This window comes from Maniola jurtina, chromosome 7 (genome assembly GCF_905333055.1).
Source record: "Maniola jurtina chromosome 7, ilManJurt1.1, whole genome shotgun sequence".
NCBI lineage: Eukaryota > Metazoa > Arthropoda > Insecta > Lepidoptera > Nymphalidae > Maniola > Maniola jurtina.
This window is the reverse complement of record NC_060035.1, coordinates 11193189-11217433: the sequence shown is the minus strand read 5'-3', so window position 1 is coordinate 11217433 and position 24245 is coordinate 11193189. Positions and strand designations below refer to the sequence as shown.

The following is a 24245-nucleotide window of genomic DNA, read 5'->3' as shown; positions in this document are numbered from 1 at the left end:
TTTAATTATTTTGCTTTAATCCGCTAAACCAGACAAATCTGTATGGTGCAAGATGCAGCATGTGATATGCACCGTCCAACCTCTGCTAAACATGCAGAAACGACAGACAGACATTCAACAAAGTAATCCTATAAGGGTTCCTTTTTCCTTTTGAGGTACGGAACTCTTAAAATAGTAGAAATAGAGGTCACAAATAATAGGAAGAAATCCAAAAGCATATTAGATTGAATCTAATATGTTCTGCGTCACGTTCTTTATATTCAGGCCAAATCTTTGTTCCTCGGGCGACGGTTAATTGAACAGAATTCTCTCATTGCCTCACTGCGTACTGTAATTAAATCTATTAGTAGAATAAATCTTTATTGCCATTTATATATCATAATATCCACTAGCCGACACGCTCTGGCTTTGTTCGAGTAGAATTTCTGAAAATCCTTTCTTAGAGGTTCAGATTTTTGGCAGGACTTACATGCATCAATTGTTCTAGACGCAGTTTGGGTTTGAGCTGTACGTTAATAATATTATGTGAATTGATGATTTTAAGTTTATTTCGTGGCATAACGGCGTATTGTATTGTAGATCTGCACTCGTATATTATATTGTATTATAGAAGAAGTCTGCAATCACAGAGCATATTCTAAATGTTCTACAACACGGAACTTAACACTAGATGGAACTATATACCCACGGGTTCTTTCCACAGACAGCCGCTATATACACAGGCTAGTGCGCAAAGCAGGCAAATTCGCAAACACCATGATTTTCAATCGTGAGGATGGTTTTAAGCTAGCAAGTAGGTATGTGGAATTCAGTCATAGAATTATGAAAACCAGGACACTGTCGTACGATTTCCAAATTTAAAAGTGACGTTTTGAGTGTTTTTGCCGGACAGCTCGTTAAGTTTCAGCGAAAAGAATACAAGAAAGCGGATACTACCCATGGCAGATTGAACTTCATATCTTGCAACACTGTGCAGTCCCGTCTTGACCACGACCCATGCAACTTAGTCCAATAATCGGCAATAAATCACCAAATTAATCATGGTGTATACCCGTTATGTAATTATGCATAAGTAAGTAAGCGGAGGACCGTGTTTGGTGGCGTGCTCTTGGAAAGGCCTATGTCCAGCAGTGGACGCTTACAGGCTGATGGATTGGATATATAAGTTAGTCTGGTTTTCCTTTTAAGTATACATTAGAATAAGTATCTATTTTTATATGAATACCGAGCTAACGATTATTATCATCACCAATTATGATGCGGGCCACCTTATCATTATACCTACTTATCTTATACAGAAGGTGTAGAAGCTATACTTGATAAATGCTTTGAATGTTTTATTCTAATTTATAAAGTTACAAACGCTTTGCTTGGAAAACTTGATTAAGCGAATGTAAATAAAACATGAAATCCAAAAGTTACAAAGCGAAATTGATCCAATTTATACCTATGTATCTGCGTTCTATCACGTAAGTAAGCTAGAGTTTTACTTCTTTTTACAATCGATTTGAGAAATCGTAATCACAGATTCCCAAATCGTATCGAGGAAGTTTATAAAAACAATAAAGGCAAAAAGATAATGCAACTCATCTAAATTATATGTTTCTTTGTTAACCTTGACTATGTTACGTTACTTTTTCTTTGGTTTGTCTTCTTTTTTGTTTTCTTTTGGTTTGTTTCTGTGTCTTTGGGTACTATCTTTGTAACTTTTTTTAAAGTAAGTACCTACTCATAGCTATATAATCTATAGATAGATGATAGCGAAAAATATGGTTCAAATAATACAGGTAGGTATGGCTTGAGAAACAATAAAAAATTAGACGATAAAAGACAAAAAGTCTAAAATCTTTCTCAAAAGAAATTCGAGCCATTATAGCAGAACAATAAAGGCTGGCAAACCTTTGATGATTTCTTAATATTACAGCAATGCACACCTTGTTTCGCAGGGTTTGATTCAACTCCCAATGGTACAATTTAGGAAAGGATTTCTTATAAATTGGTTGGTTTAATTTCCTCTAGAGGTTACTTCTTATTATTTTATTATTTGGAACAGCTTCTTTCAAATGTAATTTGTTCCTTCCATCTTTCAGAGGTTTCATACAATTTGTCTGTAAACCAATTTGCCATCAGTAATGGACTGAACATACTCGTATCTATATATAGCATCCAATGTAAATCATATTATCGAGAAGTATTTATTAAATCTTGTTTTTGTTCTACAGCCTTAAAAAAATTATAAGACAGTTGATCAGTTGTATGTTATCTGAAGCTAAGGGACAAGGGTCCAGTAGCGAAGCTTGCAGAAATTGACTTGCTGCAAGTGACATGCAAGTGACTTGCCATTAAAACTAGAGATTTGCTAGTGGACACAAATGTGAATTAAAAATATATAACACCCCCGACAAGTGAAGGTTACAGTAATAACTAGAAAAGAGCTGTTAACTTTCAAACGGATGAACCGATTTTCTTGGATAATAGCTAAGAACACTCTCGATCAAGCCACCTTTCAAACTTTCAAACAAAAAAAAAACTAAACTAAAATCGGTTCATTAGTTTAGGAGCTACGATGCCACAAACAGATACACAGATACACACGTCAAACTTATAACACCCCTCTTTTTGGGTCGGGGGTTAAAAAATGGCGTTATAAATTGAGTTCTTCGTAGATAAAGTACTGTTTTAATTAAAATACTGTCATAATTTTTGAAAATCTAAAATTTCTTGAGCTTATCCGTTTGATTTATCTCTATACTCTGTTATCTCATTCTGGCATAAGCTTCACGTTATAATGTACGTTGGAATTGATGGGACGGATGATTCTAATTTTAGATTTTTTTTCAACCACGACTAACATTCTTTCAGATGGTGTTTATAGTTATGTGGTGCTTGTGGTTGCCTGCGCCATTATTTTATCATGCCTGTTTTATTGATTTGTCTTAGTGTTTTGTTTACGTTCGTTAATACCGCTGTGAACGTTTTACTCTTTGCAATTATATGATAAGTAACATTATGAGCATAATACCATTTATTCTAAGTAAATATATATATCTAAAAGGTAAATTTAATTGACTGACTACCTGATCTACTTACTCGTATCAACGCACAGCTCAACTAATAGATGCATCGGGTTGAATGGCATGCATTATGATGTAGACACCGCTAAGAATTACAAAAAAAAATAATCAACCCCTCCTCCAACTCAACTCCTTCAACTACAAGTTTTATAGGAGTTTGAAATTTGTATAGTCTACGCGGACGGAGTCGCGTGCATAAGCTAAAGTGATAAGATAAGTAACATTATGAGCACTAAGGCCGCTTAATTTTATAATTGAACCGCAATCATGTACCTAAATATACCCCATCATAGGAGCTATTATTGTGTCTTGGACGTTGTTGTGATGTTGTCTGTATGCGAATGGCCTTCTGCTACAATCAACGTCACTTGATTGTAGCTCATTGCAGATAATAAATAATAATTGACGTACTTAGGCACACTACTTACATTTTAATGGAAGCCTTGTTATCTTAAATATTTACAACGTAAAGGATTAGGAAAGGCATTTTAGTTATAGGAATATGGCTATGTAAGTAGATACGAGATGAATGACCTTGACTACGCTAGCATTTTATAATAATCTACTCATACGTCGATTTCATAACAAATAAGAATAAAACTTTGCTCATTTAACTCAAGAAATTCCTGTGATCTCATATTTATCCAATTATTATTGAAGTTGCATTATAGATGACATGGTTAAGGAAACTAATGGGACCTAAGAAATTGGAGCTCCTATTGTAATCGATATGGCAAAAACAAGACTGTGTTGTTTATTTAAAAAAATACATGCAACTGTAGGTACCTAAGTTTAAATTATTTCTGATTTAGCTTATTTATATTCAAGGTTGGATTGACCTAGTAGATAACAATCATGAAACGCCAGAATATGATTCTGATTAAGAATGGAAAGGAAAAAGACTAGATTTTTTTTCTTGAGAACGATGACCTTTTAGGAGAGTCTCGCCTACTGGCCTGGCCAAAGTTGGTGTTGGACGCCAGATGACTAATTAAGATACTTATAGGAAAAAGCATTTAGAAGAGTTATTGTTGCGAGTTAAAATGATAACGACGCGTAGACCTCTTAGGATAGTCTCCGCTACTGGTCTGGCTAGAGCTGGTGGTGGTGGTGCTGAGCGTGGAGAGGTCGCTGGAGGCGCGCGCCGAGCGCAGGCGAGGCAGCACGGGCGCCTCCTCCGCCTCGGGGGACGCGGCCGGCGCCTCGCACGCCCAGCCCAGCGCGCGCGCCGCCGACCACACCGCGAACACCAGTGTGATCATCGCCCTACGCCTACCGCGCTATCCGACGGACGCGTCTCCGACCCGACCACCACGAATACTTTCCTGCCAAATGCATCAGTATCAAATTCACTGTCCCTTTCAGTCACACACCGCCACTCGCCGCGCCCGGTCCGAGTAGCATTCCGGTCGCATGAGACGCACGTGCTCCACGACGACGATACCACGCGCGATCGCGACTACGACTGTTGAAGCGAGGCTACTCGCTCTGTGGGATTCGCTTGTTTTGTCGTCATATCAATAGTCAATAAATAAAACATTTCACTTTTAATATTTATCGACTCGATTTGAATTACGGAATCTAGTTGTTAGCTGAGCTCCCGATAAGTATCGGTGACGATGATTTCACTGATTAGCACTAGGCACTAGGCAGAGCCGCTACCCTCACGCGTGCGTGTTGATGTTATTTATGTGAAGCAGCGGCCTGCGTGACGCGGTTATGTTGACGTTTCGCGGCGCGGGGAACGTGAGTCGACGTCACGCTTGGCTCACCCGCGCCGCCGCTCGCTGAAAGGGCACGTTCTATATTGGTACGCGGTCCACGATCACATCACAGCTAGAGATCAGCACTAGTGTCTCGATTATCGCGACTTCCTCGGCGCTATCACTTGTTGCACGCGCGGTTCGTCCGAGACGCGTCGTACCGGAGCGAGCAATAAATCGATGGCACCGGCGGTATGTATGCGGATGTGCGTGTCAAAATGTACAGGCCGCTGAGAATTCGTGTCAGCGTTTCGAACGAGAGCAGTGTCACGGAGCATCCTGCGGCTGCCCGGCGGCCATGTTGGCATCGCCATTTTGCCGGGGGTCGAAAAGGGGCGAGCCGCATGCGTACGCGGGTACGCAACCCCCGTGTGAGAAACGACACAACGAGCTGCACCACTTAATGAAAATCGAACTCTCGTACACGGGCGGAAGGTTCAATTCCAATTGACGTGAAATGTGCGTTGCTTTGTAGGTCATGGAACGGACCTGAAGCTGGTTATGAATCAGGGGAACTGATTTCAGTCAAATATGTTTACAGTACAGTTTTAATACGTATATATAACAAAACCTTTTAATATGTTATTAATTTGCCAATTAAGAGCCTAGAGTGAGTCCATTAAAAAAGGCTATATTGGAGACTGGAATATGAAAAAGGTAGAGGTAATGCCTACCTGCCTATTGGTTTTGAATATTAATAGCCTTGAACAAAAAAAAATCAATATCAATTTCATGGACTTATTAATTTCTAATTCTACAATGTAGGTACCTACTTACGACACTGGCACATATCATTTACTTACATAGAAAGTGATATAGTAAGTAGCAAATAGAACAAGGCTATGTGCCAATGCTAATAATATATTGAATCTAATTAATTAAGCCAAGAACTGTTCATAATTTTATTAGCGACGTACCTACCAGCTACGATCTTATAGTACCCATTGTGACAGAGCGGAGAATTAATTAATAAAGTTTCATATTTTAACATAGCATATTATATGTAGGTATAGGTATATAGAGTATTATGTTCCTATCTATTAAAAATAGCTATTTTCTGAAAAAAAAGGAAAAAATAATAATTACCTACTAAGTAAATTACCACAATTTTTCTATGCTTATCCAAGGCTTATCCATGTTTAGTTAGGTTAGGACTAGGACTGATTTTTCAATCGTTGATAAAACTTTAAATGGTGAAAACATTCTATACTTTGACAGATTTCCAATAAGTAAAAAACAACTGTTAAAACCTCAAAATTCCTTAGTTAAATTATCCTTATCATTTTATGACTATTGAAAAATCGGTCCTCAGTCAGTGATTTTAGTCTTTAATCTAGGGGAGCTTTCTTTTGACAGTTGACACAGAGAGAAAATGGCGAGTGATTTCTCATTTATGCATTACTAGCTGATGTCCTCGACTGCGTTCTCATGGAAATATGATTTTAAAAATCTCGTGGGAAATCATTGATTTTCCGGGATAAAAAGTAGCCTTTGTGTTAAACTAGGGTACAATCTATCTCCATTCCAAATAGCCAAATCCGTCCAGGCGTTTTTGCGTGAAAGAGTAACAAACAATCATCCATACATACTTACAAACTTTCGCGTATTAAATAATACTAGTACTTAGTAGGATAGCGTGGTTAAAATAAGGCTAATATACACACAAGGTCACAAAAAATGTCAGTTAACGTGTAAGTGTGTGCAGGGCACTCACTCGGAGCACGTGGCGTAGGAACTTGACCGCGCTGCAGTCATCAACCTCGAGAGGATATCTTGGGAATAGTTATGAAAGTATGATAAAAACTATTTTCAAAGATACCCACGGGGTTTTTGTATACCTAGTACTATGATAAAAAATTTTGATAAGTACGCTTGTTATTGGCTCTGGCCGTCTAACGCTTCTTGCGGCTTTTGGAAGTCGTTTCTTCATCTTTCAAAACGAAACTGAAACTATTTTTATTTTTATCCTCAATTTGATGTGTTTAATTATTTATTTTTAACCCATTATAGCCTGAATTATTTTAAGGTCTCAGAATTGAGTTTTTCTTTGATATGTTGTTCTTATGTACCCTCTTAGTCATATCTGTTCAATAGAATTTTGGTTCAAGCCTTACTTCTGGAAATAACCATGGATGCCGCCTGGCACCGCTAGGCTAATACCTTGTCTTTTCAAAATGTCTCATAAATTCCTTTTAACTGATTGTTGCCTAAATATTTTAACACAATTTGATAAGAATTATTAAGGGATATAGTCTTTTATATTTTAAGGTTAAAAATTGATTAAAAGTTCCATTATATTATATTTATTTCCATGAAATTACGTATTGTTTGTGTGAAACTGTAGGTTGCAAGCCGCACAGAGCCCCACGTTGCATTTATTGCACTGCAGCCTAGTCTGACTATGGCAAGACTCTAACCCACACTTGCGTCGTGACCCACCGGGTACCAATAAATGATTTCTGCCGTCATAACGTATGCTGTCAGAGACTAGATTGCCAGTTCTGGATGTTTTGGAAGCTGATGGACGGCCAGCACCTCGTGGCTCAGATCTAGATGCCAGTACCACTTCACATCTAGCATTGAGTTGCCGACCTGTGAGATTATTTATGAAACCACCCTCATCTTCGTCGGCCGAATCTTCGTCAGATAGGATTGCAGGGTCTGGAGGTTCAATATAAAGCAACTGAGGCTCGAGTTCGTCGTCTTCTTCAAGTATGGCAAGTGCCTCATATAATGTACAACCCCTGTTGAAACAAAAATGCCCTTACACATGGAAACACATAAAGATACATAATTTAGATTTGTAGTATACATAATATGAAAAGACACGATAACGACCTAGCGGTTCCGTACGGCACCCGTATCTTTTAACTTGTTATAAACAAAAAAGTAAAACAATATACAACAGTTTTATTGTATGAGCAAGTCAATGAAAGGCTTGGCATCAAGTTTAAATGCTTAAAAGTATTACATTACTCAAAATAATTAAAAATATGGTCCACTTACTTGAACACTGCATCCATTATTGGCAGATATTTTACAACACTGATTTACCGACGCTCGTACAGGTCACAAAAAGCGTATGGGTCAAAACAAACTAAATGAAGTGATTTCTACCTTTCTCAAGCATGGCATAAACAACAAACCACTTGATTTTACTTCTTATTACAAGAGCAGGGCGCAAAAAACTAAACATATGAAATTGGGTGTCAAGTGGCACCGCTAGGCTATAATGGGTTAATTTATATTCCTCTTATTTGTCGTCTCTTATTTACTTTTGTATTTTTTTATTATTATCATATTAGGCATACATTATGTGTAAGTATATTTACTTTTTTTAATTAAAAAAAGCTTCTTTCCTCCTGCTTTCTTTAATTTTTATTATATCTTCTACCCTAAGGTTGCTTGGAAGGGATCGCTATTTTAGCGATAAGGCCGCCTATTGAGCAGAAATCTATTTTGTTAGCTTTGGTACATCCCGGTGAAGTACATAGGGGACACGGGCTACTTTTTGTCCCGGAAAATCAAAGAGTTACCACGGGATTCTTAAAAACCCATCCGTTTAACCAATTTATATGAAAGTTGGTACAGAGGTAGCTTGCATCCCGGAAACTGACATAGACAACTTTTTATTTCGGAAAATCAAAGAGTTCTTACGGGATTTAAAAAAACCTAAATCCACGCGGACGAAGTTGCGGGCATCATCTATATATAAATATTTTTTAAATACATATCAAAAATTGCGAAACCGCGTGAGATTCAAATCTGCCTCCCGCCCTCTACCATGTAGGTAAGAGGTTACGATCTTCAGCAATGAGGAATACTGAGGGAGACCGTAAAGTATTCCAATCTCTTGAAATCTTTTTGGACACTTAAATGGCTTAATTGTCGGTCTAAATTGTAATAGCACTGTCTTGGCTTATCGTTTAGTTGCGGCTACAGACAATTACAGCTGAATTGCACGTACATGCAATTATAGCACAGGTAAGGTCGCGATCTCTATGTATAGAGAATAGACAGACTGCATCTCGGGTAGATTAAGATTTAAATTACAGTTGCAGATATTAATTGAGCCACTGTTCAAAAAAATTCTTTAGCTCAATATTACATCATCTAGTGATGTTATATTTTAATAACTCAAAATTTAAAAAAAACCCCGACACAAAAACCTCTATAAGAAAACTAGAAAAGAGCTGATAACTTTCAAACGGCTAAACCGATTTTCTTCGATTATATATATCTAAGAACACTCTCGATCAAGCCACCTTTTAAACAAAAAAAAAACTAAATTAAAATCGGTTCATTCGTTTAGTAGCTACGATGCCACAGACAGATAAACACGTCAAACTTATAACACCCATCTTTTTGGGTCGGGGGTTAAAAAAGATACATTTAAATTTTAGAATCATAAACGTAAGCAGTAAACAGAGTCATATGCAGTAAAGAAAAACAGTTTAGTTAATTTATTTTTTCATTTTAGAACCTATTTATTATATCTAACAGGAACACAGGAGAGTTAAATAAAATTGAAACAGTTCTTTGATTTTACTGTAAAGGTTGTGGCTTAAGGTTAACTACTTTAGGATTGCATGTAAATGCAATTACGTTCACGTCTGCAGCTGAAATGAATGTTTGCGATGACTGCTACTTGTCTACATAAAATGAAATTAGCTGTTTCCTTTCAACGATTTTGAATTCATACTGTTAAGAGGGGTCTATCCGTCACTCGCTTCATACAAACGTAGTTCCAATTTCATTTGAATATTAAGCAACCAAAGTCCATGTTTTGCAGACATATTCTAGAAACTAATATCTATTGAGTTGTGGCCCTTAGGCCTAGAAGTTATGAGATCCCTAATTAAGATAATTCTGGTTCATTTAATATTTTCGTCAGAATTTCAGGATTGTGTATATGCAATTTCGTTGAAGTCTGGATGGGAAAAGAAAATACTTGAATTAATTTTGTTCATGTCTCGAATGTACCTACATTTATTTGTAGAGGGTCATTATTGCAGGATTGCATGCAGATGCAATTAGTGTGCATGTCTACGGGGAAAATACCTACCGTAAACGTTTACAAAGGCTGTTATGTAATCTACATAGTGTAATGAATTCTACTTTAGCGGCATCTATCTCACCAGATCTCATCTATGAAGTGATGACATGTGATGAAGTGATGATGCAGTCTGAGGAAGTTCATCAGACAACAGATTCTGCTTTAATCATGAGCCGATCCCGTCCATAATTATTAAGAGTAATGAATGACTAATGGAGCAGAAAATCTTGATAATTAATTATGTGATAAGTATTTTCATGTGTATTTTTATTTTCTGTTATTTTTCTTATAGTGGTAGTGGTATTTAAACCTGTATAATAATTGTAATGAAAACATCTTTCTTCGCGTTAGATCATTAGATCCGTCAATCACAGCAGTGATTGGCAAAACACATGACAGTAAAATTTATACGCCTCGATAGAAACCCCATAGTAATCGACTTCAATGTACAAATTGCCTGGAAGAGTGCTGCCTAACTAGGCGTAGTTATCACACCAAACCTGAGCTAAGTTGGAAATTACTAGCTGAAGCTCTTGACTTTGTCCGCGTGGATTTAAGTTTTTTTTTAATTCAATTAGAATTTCTCAATATCTTTTATTATTTTGCACATCTATTATTTGCATCTCTAAGAAAAAGACCCCAGGTCCAAACTTTACAGGCATACACGGGCAAACTCTTACTAATAAACCAAACAACTAAACTGCTCTAGCCTGTACTCATTAGTTGCACAGTTAAAGGAGCGGACTAAAATCTGAAGGGTCGCCGGTGTCGTACCTACTCCTAGTTTCCTCCCTTCCTCCTAGCTTTACGCTTAGTTGGAGGGATGATATATTTTGTTTTGTTTAAAGTTGGGGTTGGAGCGCTTGTATAGATTGAGACTTGTGGCTGGGTTCGTTAAGTCAGAATTGTGTGGAGATGCAATTATGTACACGTTTGCAGGTGAAATGGCCGTGTATAATGCACATCGCCTATGTAGGATCGCTCTCGATCCTACACACAGGATGGTAAGTGAATAAAATAGATAGGTATACTTACTTAAAATGATAAAACCATTTTCTAGAAGTTGTGGTTGTCCACAGTAAAATGAAACCCGTCAAGTAAGCGACATAGACCTTAAAGTAGACTTTGCATCGCAATCGCGAGTCGCGGTCGCGTAGTCCAAAGTTTCCATTCGCGTAGCTCAAAGTCTACCTTTATAATATAACTGGATCAGGTCTCGTTTATGACAAATATCTTAATAACATTTTATTCGCGAACAGGAAAAAGTTACTATTCGGTTTATACTTACTCACTTAAACTTCAACTCACACTTGCAGCTTAAAAACAAAATCCGTAATTAATTGTGCTGCGTAATTATTTTTGTTAACACTATTTCAGTAGAACCCGTAGCTACGCGTTAGTATAATATCTTTAAAGCTATTCGTATTTGTATCAATAGAGTCCCTTTGTTATTTGCTATCGACAGGCAGACAAAACAACGCCTAAATAGTAAATGATACATTATTGTAATCATAATATGTGGTATTTCTTATTTAACCTCGTTCAAAGTGGATGTAAACCAGACAATAAAAACAAAACGTACAAATGGACGAAACAAGAATATTCTACTGCATTTACATATTATGGCTACATATGCAAATTAAGTGGTTAAGTCCTTATTTAATATACAAATGTATTACTGCAATGAGATGCTATTCTAGAGTCTATTATCTACACGTTCCACTTAGTCAACGTCACACAGTTGAGATTATACGTGCAAATTGTGGAAAATTGGTTTCAAATGTGTCTATTACACTGAAAAAGACAGGCAAAACAGCGGGACTTAGCGGTTTAAACGCTTTTTGAATATGTATTTGGATCTATGTTAATCATCACCACATCGCGTGCCTTTTTCAAAACGAAGTTTGAAAAAGGCACGCGATTTTACGAAAAGCAGTAGCCTCTTTTAACTTTGGTTAACTAAACCCTGTTTTCCCCCCTTTATTGTTAAACTATTATTGTTAACTATTGAGTCCTTTTGCTCTTCATTCCTCTTTCCAACACAATCTTTGAAATGAGAATTGGACTTTTCGTCGCTTTCCAAAAAAAAAGGAGCTTCCTCCGTCAGAATAGATGGTGGACATGATTTCTCTCTCCTTGTGAACCAATTCCAGTACTATTTATTATTTATTTCATTTCTTTATTTGGATAACATTGTTATTATGGCTTACGCTTAAAATGATGTAATATACAACCATTTCAGCTCTTACTAATTATTTACACTGCTTATAACATGACTTATAAAATTATCAAAAGTATGATATAAATGTATGCAAAGCCATATATAAGAAACTAGCGTGGATTTAGGTTTCTAAAAATCCCATGAAAACTCTTTGCTTTTCCGAGATAAATAGCCAATGTCACTATCTAGGTCTTTAAATGTAACCATGCAAAAAATTACGTCGATCCGTGGCTCCGTTGCGACGTGATTGAAGGACAAACCAACAAATCTTAGCACCTACCTATTTTCTTGGTTATTACATAACCTAGACATGTATTCTCATGAGCAACTTAATACAAGCCACCACGTTGTTCGATGATAGAGGACCCGTTGTTAACGTGCGCTCAGTGTCGGGGTAAGTGGATAATTGCATCGTAAAACCCTCCAGCGGCTATCAAAGTCCTCAATGCGATTATCTTAGAGCCATCAGTGTAGTAGATAGGTAATCACGAAGACACAAAATCATAATAGAGGATCATTAGAGTAATATATTATGCTTGTGGTACATAAATGGACAAGTAATTCACAATTTATACTGGGAAAAAAGCTTCATCATGATCAACTCATCGCCAGCCCACTACTAATCACAGGTCTCGGAATGATAAGGGTTTTATCCATAGTCTGCACACCGGCGGATTGGCAGACTTCACACATATTTGAGAACATTATGGAAAACTTCCAGGCATGCAGGTTTCCTTACGATGTTTTCTTGATATGATAATTATTATGTTATTTGCTTAAAACATACGTAATACATTACTTGCATACTTATTTATGATAGGTCATTAATATAAAATTAGTAGATTAGATGACAAATCACGAGCAAATGTCAACTCTCAAGAGGTCAGGTTTGAACACATAATACCATAAATATCTACGTAACAAGTGTAAATTAAAAATTTATAACACCCCCGACAAGCGAAGGTTACAGAAAAGAGCTGGTAACTTACAAACGGCTGAACCGATTTTCTTGGATTATAGCTTAGAACACTCTCGATCAAGCCACCTTTCAAACAAAAAAAAAACTAAATTAAAATCGGTTCATTAGTTTAGGAGCTACGATGCCACAGACAGATACACAGATACACACGTCAAACTTATAACACCCCTCTTTTTGGGTCGGGGGTTAAAAATAACGATTGTGATTACTAATTTTAAAGTCAAACTATTATTTTTGCTTTTATTTTTCGGGCTGCTTTTGAAGCACTTATTACAAATCCTGTAGATACTCATATCACTGTGATAAGTACGTAAAGTGAATATATTTTTCAGTGAAAGTGTGTCACAGCGTAAGATACACCACGTTAGAATATCATTATTCCGGCGTTATGCACGGTGATAGAGCAGGAAATCTAATTTCCGCCGTGGGCTTGAACATGTGTATTTTGATGACATATTATGTACTTTAACAAAGTATAAATTAACCCAGTAGATGCTCTTTTTCTCTATATATAGGGTGTTTGGTAATTAGTATATAATGACGACACGTACCCATACTACTTTAATCTGATAAATACAATGCTGAAGTATAATGACGAAATAAATTTATAAAATAATCCATCCAAAATTTAAAAAAAAAATGCATGTCAAAGTTTTCATGACCCTAACGTGCCCTAACTCACTGAAATCGTTGGCCATCTTTAGACAGGCCGAGGTCAACGATCTCCGTGAGTTAGAGCACGTTAGGGCCATGAAAACTTGGACATAAAAAAATTAAAAATTTTGTATGGAAATTTTTGTAATTTAATTTCGTCATTATACTTCAGCATTGTATTTATCAGATCAAAGTAGCATGGGTACGTGTCGTCATTATGTACTAATTACCAAACACCCTATATAACGTGTGTTTGCCTACTGTACATACTTACTTAGAGTTAGTCATACTCGTATTAGTTCGTACAAACTTTGACGGCAAGTGGTAGTCTGCGTCCGAAAATTGTCTAAAACTCTTCATAAAGATTTTAAATAAGTAATTATTTAATGAGGTACCTACCAGTCGAGGGGGTAATATATCAAAATATTTTACGAATCTCGTTTTTCATGTTCAGGAGGTACCTACGGACCTACTCTATTTTTTTGTTTCAGAAATTAAATATGCTTCCGTGTAGCGATAATAGGTTTTTTTAACTGTGTTAAATTTTAATTTTACAATATTTATTTTAGTACAGTTTAAAATTAAAATTACTGTGTTACACAAATATGCAGACAGATGGACTGGACAAAATCATAAGGGTTCATAATTTTACAACGTGACCCTAAAAATACTCATATACTCGTAATAGGTATATCTATCAACGTCGCAAAACGCTTAGCATCGTTTAGACGCAAAATGCCAAAAGACGTAAAACGGTTCGCAGAATGCCAGATTTGCATATAAATGCCATATACGCAAAATGCCGAATCACGTACCTAATATCCAAAGCGCATAATATAATATAATATATTATAGTATACTCGAATTGCCAAATCGCTGAAGATACCCACCCAAAAACATTTTTGGAGTATATAAATAAGGTTAACTCGCGTAAGCTTTGCAAGATAAACAATTATGAGGACTGAGGACCTTCTTAAAGAAACTCTTCTAATGGCGAAAAAATCTGAAAATGAAATAAACGTAAAATCGATTCAATAGGTACTTACTATTTTTGATATTATTTTTTTCAAAAAACGAACGAGAGCAAGTTGGTCCGGATTTTTTTTTTTTCAATTTGAATAATAATGTGGATTATAAGTGAATACTAGTCAACCAAAATACAACGATATGTTTGTGTATATGTTCAGTTTACATTTACTGAGATCAACTGACAAAGAGCTATGGTAGAAGCTCCATCATGTCGGTACTTATAGCGAGCATGTGACAGATTATAGCCTCGTCAGAGATTGTGATACGACACAGCAACAACGCTACAATTTCATGCGTGTGTGTAGATAGATGTAGTGTGTAGCTACGTAATAAGCTCTATAAAATTACATGTAAGTGAACAACGTCCAATGTTGTGCCACATTGAAAGTGAAGAAAACAAACTTTTTATTTAGTAAAAAATAAAAAATAAACCGGCCAAGTGCGAGTCAGACTCGCGCACTGAGGGTTCCGTACTCGGGTATTTTTTCCAACATTTTGCACGATAGATCGAAAACTATTTATACATAAAAATAAATAAAAATCTGTTCTAGGATGTACAGGTAAAGCCGTTTCATACGATAACCCACTTGGTATAGTTATTTTATTTTGAAAATTGAAACACATTTTAATTTTTCTTTAAATAATGTAACCACAAATTCGCGGTTTTCAGATTTATTCCTGTACTTGTGCTATAAGACCTACCTACCTACCAAATTTCTTGATTCTAGGTCAACGGGAAGTACCCTATAGGTTTCTTGACAGACACGACGGATGGACGGACAGACAGACAGACAACAAAGTGATCCAATAAGGGTTCCGCTTTTCCTTTTGAGGTACGGAACCCTAAAAAAGCTTATGAACGTAGTACCTAGTAGTACGTACAGTGCTCAGACAAGCCGTCAGGCGCTTACGAGCACGAAGAAAGTTACAAGGGCCCAAAGATTTGTAAAACTACACATTTTTACAGAAATCTGAAAAACCACAGATACAAATGATACCTAATAATTCTTAGAACATACTAATTTCTACGAAATTTTATTGAGTTATCAGAACCAAACTAAGTTTATTGGAGCGCGCTATTATACCTATTTAATAATTTTATTTAGATACAAGTTAGCCCTTGACTGCAATCTCATCTGGTGGTAAGTGTTGATGCAGTCTAAGATGGAAGCGGGTTAATCTGAAAGGGGTACGGTAGTTCCTGTTAAGAAGTTAGAGTATTTACCGGGTGTGATGCGGTTGGGTGTCATCCTGACTGCTGCTGCGCTTCCTCTTGCGGCGGAAGCACCAGTCCTGGCCCATCGCATCACAGCCACCGTGCCGCGAGCCGCCCCCGCCCAGCGCGCCCTCTCACGCCCTCACCATCGCTTCACACAACCACCCTTTGACATCTTTCAAAACACCATTTCCCTCCTCTGTACCTTCACCACAGCTACACACGTATTATACATCGATGACTACGTGAACGTTCGCGCAGCACAGTGAACTATTCAATATTTTACGCTTTACTTTCCTTATCAAATACAAGTATTTTTATTTCGTCCACTTCCTTTGAAGGTTTGAGATATAACTGATGGCTCTTGAAAACGTAAAGAACTTCTGGAGTTTCGATGTTTATTGGGTTTTTTTTTTCGTTGCACGTTCCTCGTGTACTTAATTATATTTTTGGCACTGTTACAAACACAATGTTTTATATTTTTGCATAAAAGTTCTGTTCCATTTCAAACGAGTTCGATGACACTTTCAGAACACTGGAGATCACTAATTTATTGGATTCATGTATTACTGTCCACTCGGTGAGGTTGGTTTAAAAACGAGCTTCCGTTTTAATTCACTGTTATTATACATAATAACCGATAAGGGAAATGTTGATTTATAGTTCATTAATGCAGAATGCTTTTCCATTTACTATAGGTAAATACTTTAGGTTTTCAATAGCGCAGTAAAGATTGAGGGAAGAGAATAAATTCTCATATATGTAAACCAACTTCTAGGAAAAAATATACCTACTAAAGAGTTAACGGTATATAGTATAACTTAAGCACAAGTTATATTGCCAGCTAATAATAATATAGCGAAATAATCACCTAACTTCTCTCATTAGCAACATAAGCCGCAACATCTGATGATATATTACATGTTTCTCTACAATAACTCCCAAGTTTACCGCGTTTCCTGGTTAAGTTCTAATTTCGTAGGATAGCGGTGCTACGATATAGCGGCCGTTACAAAGCGTCGAATGATGTCACTGAAAAGTTTTCTATTGAAGTTATAGAATCCTAAGGAGGGTATTTTAAAATCGTAACCGTGGTGTTAAAAAAGGAATTCTGGAACTTCAGTATTTATATAGAAAATGCTTTTATTATCTGGGACATATTAAAAAAAAATAAAAAAATAATAGTATTTAAACGAGTTGAAATAAATTAAATTAACGAAAGAAAATAAATAAAAATTATGGGTCTATAAAAATAGTGAATATGAGTTAAGTACTGAAATACTAAGTGCTCGAAAACTTGAGTGCGAATACAAAATATTGAAAACGGTGACTTGAAAATGCAAAGGGTTATAATATTATGATTTATGCAATTATAAATAGTTTGCCTTCGTCAGATTTGGCTTTTACTAGTTTCTTGCTTTGAGCTCAAAGTATAAAATTAACTTTTACTTACAATTTTTAAATTAAATAATAATATTTTTATAACTAAACATTTGATATTGTTCCCATAAGAGAACGGCCTCAGGGCGGTTTAATGTATATCTCATTTGGTTAAAGATTATCTAAGTCAGTTTTAATGTTAAATGGTAAACAAGGAATAAATATAAAATGTTTGATTTTATTCTTATAGATTTTATGATTATTTTATTGGTTCAATAAAATACGAAAGGACATAATATTATGCTTTTACACCTGCCTAAACATTCGATTCTGTTTTGGTTTTATTGTTCCAGTATGAACATGTGTTATTTTCGTAAGCGTCACTGAAAAGCTAAGGACAAAAGCCTTTTCCAAGTATGCAGGGAAAGGATGATTGTAGAATGCGTCTCAATTTAAAAGGTTTCTTAGAAAAGGCTTTCAAAAGACCTGGATACCTGAGATTGCATGGTGGACTCAAAACGCGCAAGTAGGCGCCGCGTCCTGTTTATTTACGTGAACAAAGCCTCGAGATTCACAAGTATATCGTATAAGAAAGAAAATCATTTCCCAGAATTGCGTTTGTTTTTAATTAATTAGGAAAAGAAACAATAAACTTTTTGTAACTTTGATTAAAAAATTCAAGAAGTTTCTTATACAAAAATTTTGTAAGTAGGCACATAGTATTAGTGAATATCCGGCGTGTGCCACCTACTACGCTACAAAATGCATCTTCGCATTATTATCTTTCTAATGAAGCCGGTTTGGGGTACATCGGTTGGATGGTTTCAAAGTTTATAACGGATATAGGTAGAAATATTATTTGTGTTTTATATTAATTAGGATTTAGGTACAAAATTAGAATGAAAGACTACACATGCCAGTGCATTCCAGTGTGATTTACGAAGAAATGAAATTTCAACAAGTGTAAATTAAAAATTTATAACACCCCCGACAAGTGAAGGTTACAGTAACTAGAAAAGAGCTGATAACTTTCAAACGGCCGAACCGATTTTCTTGGATTATAGCTAGGAACACTCTCGCAACACAAGCCACCTTTCAAACAAAAAAACTAAATTAAAATCGGTTCATTAGTTTATGAGCTACGATGCCACAGACAGATACACAGACACAGACATCAAACTTATAACACCCCTCTTTTTGGGTCGGGGGTTAAAAAGGGAATAGTCATACCAATTTAAAATTGTTGATAAATAATCCAGACATATAATATTATAAATGCGAAAGTTTGTCTGTCTGTCTATCTGTCGATCTTCCTGCCGTTTTTTGACGATATTTCTTTTAGAGGTAGCTTGCATAAAGGAAACAGATATAAGCTATCCCGAGAAATCAAAGAATTCGCACGGGAATAAAAAAAATTAAATCCATTCGAATCCGACGAAATCTTTGGCATAGTCTAATGTAAAATATGTCTCACAAGCTTTTTACTCCACTTAGCTTTCAAGAAAGAAATTCATGAGTGAAGGATGGATTTAGGCCTTGCCAGCCGAAGGCACTACTACTTACGATCCCTCAAGCGCAAAATCTCAAGAATATAGACTAGACGTACTTAAATGTGACATTCAGAGAGAAAGAGAAAATTGGATGGAGCGATGAAATGCATGGCTTATGGAGTATCTTCATATTTTATTGGCCTTACAAAGTTATCTCATTTTGTAGCTTTGTGGGAATATGGCCAGTTGGTAAGATTTATCAAAAAATGTGTATTATAATATTATAAATACGAATAAAACCAAAGTGTGGCAGTATACCAACTATTATTATTAAAAATGAGAAAGTCAATCTGTCTGTCCTAGCTTTTCACGATCCATTCCTTTTTAAAGGATATCTTTCATATTTAACAATGAGAAACTAACTGACTGTCATACTGTCGATCTACAAATCTAAAGCAGACCTAGTAGACGCAGTAGTCTGGCCGTTAGGTATTGAAAGTAGGATGTAGGAATAGCTAAAGGTGATACAAACCTTTTATATTTTGAGGTTATTAAAAAATAAATAAATAATAACATCATTTTCCCGCCATTAAAAAATCATCTAAAAATGATAAAGTAAAAGTAAGTTTCCATGACAGATGCAACAAAAAGCAGTTATTACTGAAATATGAGTAACCAATAGATTGATGAAACGACATACGATATCTACAACTGTCGACTAAATTACATTTATTTAAACCAAATTATAATAATATGATTGCATTACAAATCCACCTAGTTAAACAGTAAATTATGCTATGATTTTTATAAACTGTACCTAGAAATCGCATGCGTGGGAACAACCAAGGTCAAAACCTGAAATGTTTACGTATATAATACATTCTATTAAATGTCAAATTAGATAAAAGATTATGAATATAAAAAAGTTCCAAATCACGTCCAAACACTATAATGATTTAGTGACTATAACTGCTACTTGGATATGATTCCTTAACCCTAAAATACTTATGATTAAGAGGGAGCACCGTTGTCACACATATGGGATGCCACAGAATAACATTGTTGGTGATGTTTCGTCTGTGACGTTTTGTATTTTATCAGTTATATTGTTATTGTTGAATTAAGATCGGAAGCTCGTGTTTACAGGGGCGGTAGCGCGTGGATGGTCGCGCGGTCGCGGGCACTGAGAACGGCCGGGGCTCTGACGTCAGAGGCCCCAAACCGCGCCTGCGCTCTAACCTCCGTACTCAAAACCTGGAGGGCTCTACACCTCGAGACCTCAACGCTATGGAACCAAATCGATTTTTGAGCTGCAGTTTCGAGATATCTTGATTATTGGATATCAATTATATTTATTTACCTGTCTACGGTACTATTGGTCAAGCTGGTGTCGCAACCTTGAACTTTTTTTTTTAAATTTGGCATTAATTTAATATTTTAAGCATTTACAAAATTAATTTAAGAAACAAAATCAAATTCCTCTCAAGTTTTAAAGTATTAAATATATCAATGAATGTTATTTATCTGACGTTCGAAAAAAACAATAATAATGGTAATAATGTAATAATGTTCTTCTTAATGTCATTCTAAATTAAAAATGTTTTATTTACATTCATCTACATTTTGATTATTTACAAATTAATTAAAATATAACAAATAAGCGGTTTTATGTTAATCAGTGTTTTATATTAAACATTCTTCGTATAAAAACCAAAGTTTTTTTTTTTTAAGTAAGTAACTTAATTACTTATAGTTTGAAGTTTTAAGACCTTATATGATTGAAAATCCAAATTTTCGAAGAAATTTATTAGAATATTATGTGCTTTTTGGATCTTCAATCTAAATTCACCGAATCAAAACAGATCAGATCAAATTTATTTTGCCAAGCCATGAAATAGACACTCGATTGGATACAATTTCTTCGATAGGAAAATAATCCGAAAACTGTTTCAAACATCTAGAACTATTTTCAAAAATATCATGAAATATGTCGTTTGAGAGATAATAAATAACCTAGTGGTTAAGGCGTCGGTCTCCTTTTGAGCGGTTTGATCCCGGCCAGAGTTATGTGCATTATAAGAAATTAAATAAGTTGCTTGCTTTACCTGCGAAGGAAAACATAGTGAGAAAACCTGCATGTCTGACAGTTCTTCGTAATGTTCTCAAAGGAGTAAGAAGTCTGCCAATCAATAAGCCTCAATAGCTCAACGGTTTTAGGAGAGCGAAATCCGAAAGTTCGGCGGTTTAAACCCCACCCGTTGCACTATTGTCGTACCCACTCCTATCACAAGCTTTACGCTTAGTTGGAGGGGAGAGGGGAATAAGTCATGATTAAAATGACTAATATTCATTAACCATAGTTTGCTAGTGTGGTGGCCTATGGCCAAACCCTTATTATTCTGAGAGGACATAATATTGCTCATCTCACTTCTATGCTGGCGATGGGTTGACGATCATGATGATGTTAATTTGATGTTTTACTCCCGGCGCGGTCGATATGTTTTATTACCATCTTTTTCTCGGTACAATGCAGTGAAGAAAATGGCCATTTAACATAATAATCCATACTTCCATACTAATATTACAAATGCGAAAGTGTGTCTGTCTCTATCTGTCCGTTTGTTTGTCTGCTAGCTTTTCGCGGAGCAACAGTATAAACGATTTTTATGAAATTTTGTACAGAGTTAGCTTACATCCCGGGGACGGACATAGGCTACTTTTTATTTCGGAAAATCAAAGAGTTCACATGGGATTCTTAAAGGCTCATCCTTTTATAAGTTTAGGTTAATATAATATTGCTTATTAGTTTTATTCGTAGGCTAGATGGTAATGTTAGTAAAGTAGGTACTGCTGTCAGTATTTTATGATAAAAAAAACCGTTTATCCGATTTATAAGAAATAGAGGTAGTTTGCGTCTCGGAAATTGACATAGGCGACTTATTATCCCGAAAAAGCAAATAGTCCCATCCCAATCCCAAGGGATTTTTAAAAAACATAAATCCACGCGGACGAAGTCGACGGCACCATCTAGTATAAATATAGTATTTGTGTGATGAACATAATGAACATAGTGTGATTATGTCGCAAAATTGGAAACATACTTTATTTATGCTTATAAAATGATACATAAAGTTGTTCTCTAACAATTCCTGGTGTGGAGCGTGTACGGAATTGTTTGTTAAACCATACATTATCAGCTTTTGATTAGTTTATGTCTATATCCATACGAATATTATAAATGCGGATGCATGTACGTCTAGCTCTACCACATTTTAGGCCCATCTGCTAAACCGATTTTGAGGATACAAATATAGCTTGCATCTCAGGGATTACCTACTGTTATCCCAGAAAATCATTTTTTTTGTACAGATTTTTAAAAACCTGAATTCACATGGACAAAGTCGCGGGCGTCTCCTGGTATTATATAAAAGGAGAAACTGAATGACTAACATATCAAAGTAAAGCACAATCCACTGGATTTTTGCACGTAGGATCGAATCGAATCCAGAAAACATAGAACCCCAAATGATTTACAGAAATTTCAAAAGATTCATTAAATTTACGCGGATGAATTCCCAGGAAAAATCTATGTAGTTATACACTTATATTTTTAATTTTATCTTGTCGGTTCATTCGTGAGTAAAAATTCAACTAAAACCTTTCACGTCACGTAGCTCAGGGCCCCGATGAAAACGAAGTTTGCAGTGTACTGTTTGTTATTCTGTCGGCTTGGCCGTATAGAAGGTATGTTGAAGATAATTGCTAAAACAAGGCAGTCTAATCTTATGGTAGAGAACTTCTTCTTAAACCGAAAAATGATTCATATTCGGGTACTAGCCGATGCCCGCGACTTCGTCCGCGTGGATTTAGGCTTTTCGAAATCCCGTGGGAACTCTTTGATTTTCCGGGATAAAAAGTAGCCTATGTGCTAATCCAGGATATTATCTATCTCCATTCTAAATTTCAGCCAAATCCGTTCAGTAGTTTTTGCGTGAAGGAGTAACAAACATACACACACACAAACACACACAAACACACACACACACACACACACACACACACACATACATACACATACAAACTTTCGCCTTTATAATATTAGTATTCTGGTATATTATGAACTAGCTGATGCCCGTGACTTCATTCGCGTAGATTCAGGTTTTTAAAACCCATGGGGAATCGTTGATTTATAGAATAAAAAGTAGATTTGTATAATTTCACCTTAAAAAGCAGCTCGATTTTGGTAGAATGTCATGATCGCAATCACCTCTTATTGGTAGAGACTTGCGCACTATTGGCTGTAATACATTGTTGCAACAAGAATATCATTTTAGCCAATAACAACAATTGCGATTGTAATAGTGATTGATGACGGTTTTACGGAATCGAGCTACTGAAAAACCTGAATTATGAATGAATTATGGAGTGCCTTTTCCTTATTTTAATACAAAAAAGCGCTCTACACATTCTGTAGGTGTGTGTGAAAGGGATTAAAGGTCTTTATCACCAAAACGTCAAAATGGATTTGGTTCCAAACAAATACAAAATTTAAACGCAATTTAGTTAATAGCGTTGTTTTAATATTAAAACAATTTCTTATTTCATAATATTGTCGATGAGGCTTACTTACAATAGCTACAGCGGTTAGTGTTTTGAGATCTGATATTGCCATCTCATACCCAGTTAGGTAATTGATACCTTTGTTTAAAGAATTCCCCGTCAACATATTCCACAGTTTTGTTATCACGTCTATTTTCGCGGTACAAAACTTGATTGTTTATCGATGCAAATAGGGCTAGGTCAGCTAGTGTCAACAATTTAATGGAGTCTACGAACTGCCGCAGCAGCTCAAAGGGTGGTGCATGACGTAATTTACCTTAAGAGCACACTAGCGACTAATTGTCGCTCAACAAAAAACTGCCGTACCCTATTTATCAAATCTTACATAGATAAGAAAATGGTTTCATATTTGCAGATATTACGTTTAATTGCGTAAATTGTTACGGAAAATGACGATAGCTAACACTCTAGCTGAGTTACTATGTATATACCTACCAAGACTAAAACGATGATGATAAAAAGGCGCAAGATACACCGGCAGAAAGAGGCGTGATGTCTTTCTTGATAACAGCTCGAACTAAGCTTTATTTACTTTAGTATAGCGGCGACGACAGCTTGCCACGCGCCTTCGTCGTCGGAGTCGCACCTTAGTGTAATTTCCATGTAAATTCCCACAATGCGTTGTCGTAGAATTTTAAGATGCGACGTCACACCGCAAGTACTATGGAAGAACACCAAGCGGTGCCAAAACGGGGCGTGAGTCCTCCGTCTTTTATTTTCAACTAGATGATGCCCGCGACTTCGTCCGCGTGGATTTAAATTT

At 36.0% G+C, this 24245-nt stretch overlaps 2 protein-coding genes across 15 annotated transcripts in view; both read right to left on the bottom strand.

Moving 5' to 3' along the window:
• The window catches only part of LOC123866919 (cAMP-specific 3',5'-cyclic phosphodiesterase), a 600070-nt gene that overhangs the window by 140164 nt on the left and 435661 nt on the right, over window positions 1–24245 (bottom strand). For 2 of the 14 annotated variants that reach the window (XM_045908702.1, XM_045908703.1), the window contains exon 1: window positions 4137–4734. The exons of 11 other annotated variants lie outside the window; for them this stretch is intronic. In XM_045908702.1, coding sequence (XP_045764658.1) covers window positions 4137–4336 — 200 coding nt within the window. In that variant the 5' untranslated portion in view covers window positions 4337–4734. Of the gene's footprint in view, window positions 1–4136; window positions 4735–16001; window positions 16234–24245 lie in introns of those variants that run through there. One more of the 14 variants, XM_045908711.1, reaches the window with a different exon arrangement.
• On the bottom strand, window positions 6837–8081 carry LOC123866922 (piggyBac transposable element-derived protein 3-like). Its single transcript, XM_045908716.1, has 2 exons — window positions 7844–8081; window positions 6837–7581 (listed from the first exon to the last, which is right to left on the bottom strand). The coding sequence occupies exons 1-2, from the start codon at window positions 7858–7860 to the stop codon at window positions 7155–7157; spliced, it is 444 nt and encodes a 147-aa protein (XP_045764672.1). The 5' UTR covers window positions 7861–8081; the 3' UTR covers window positions 6837–7154.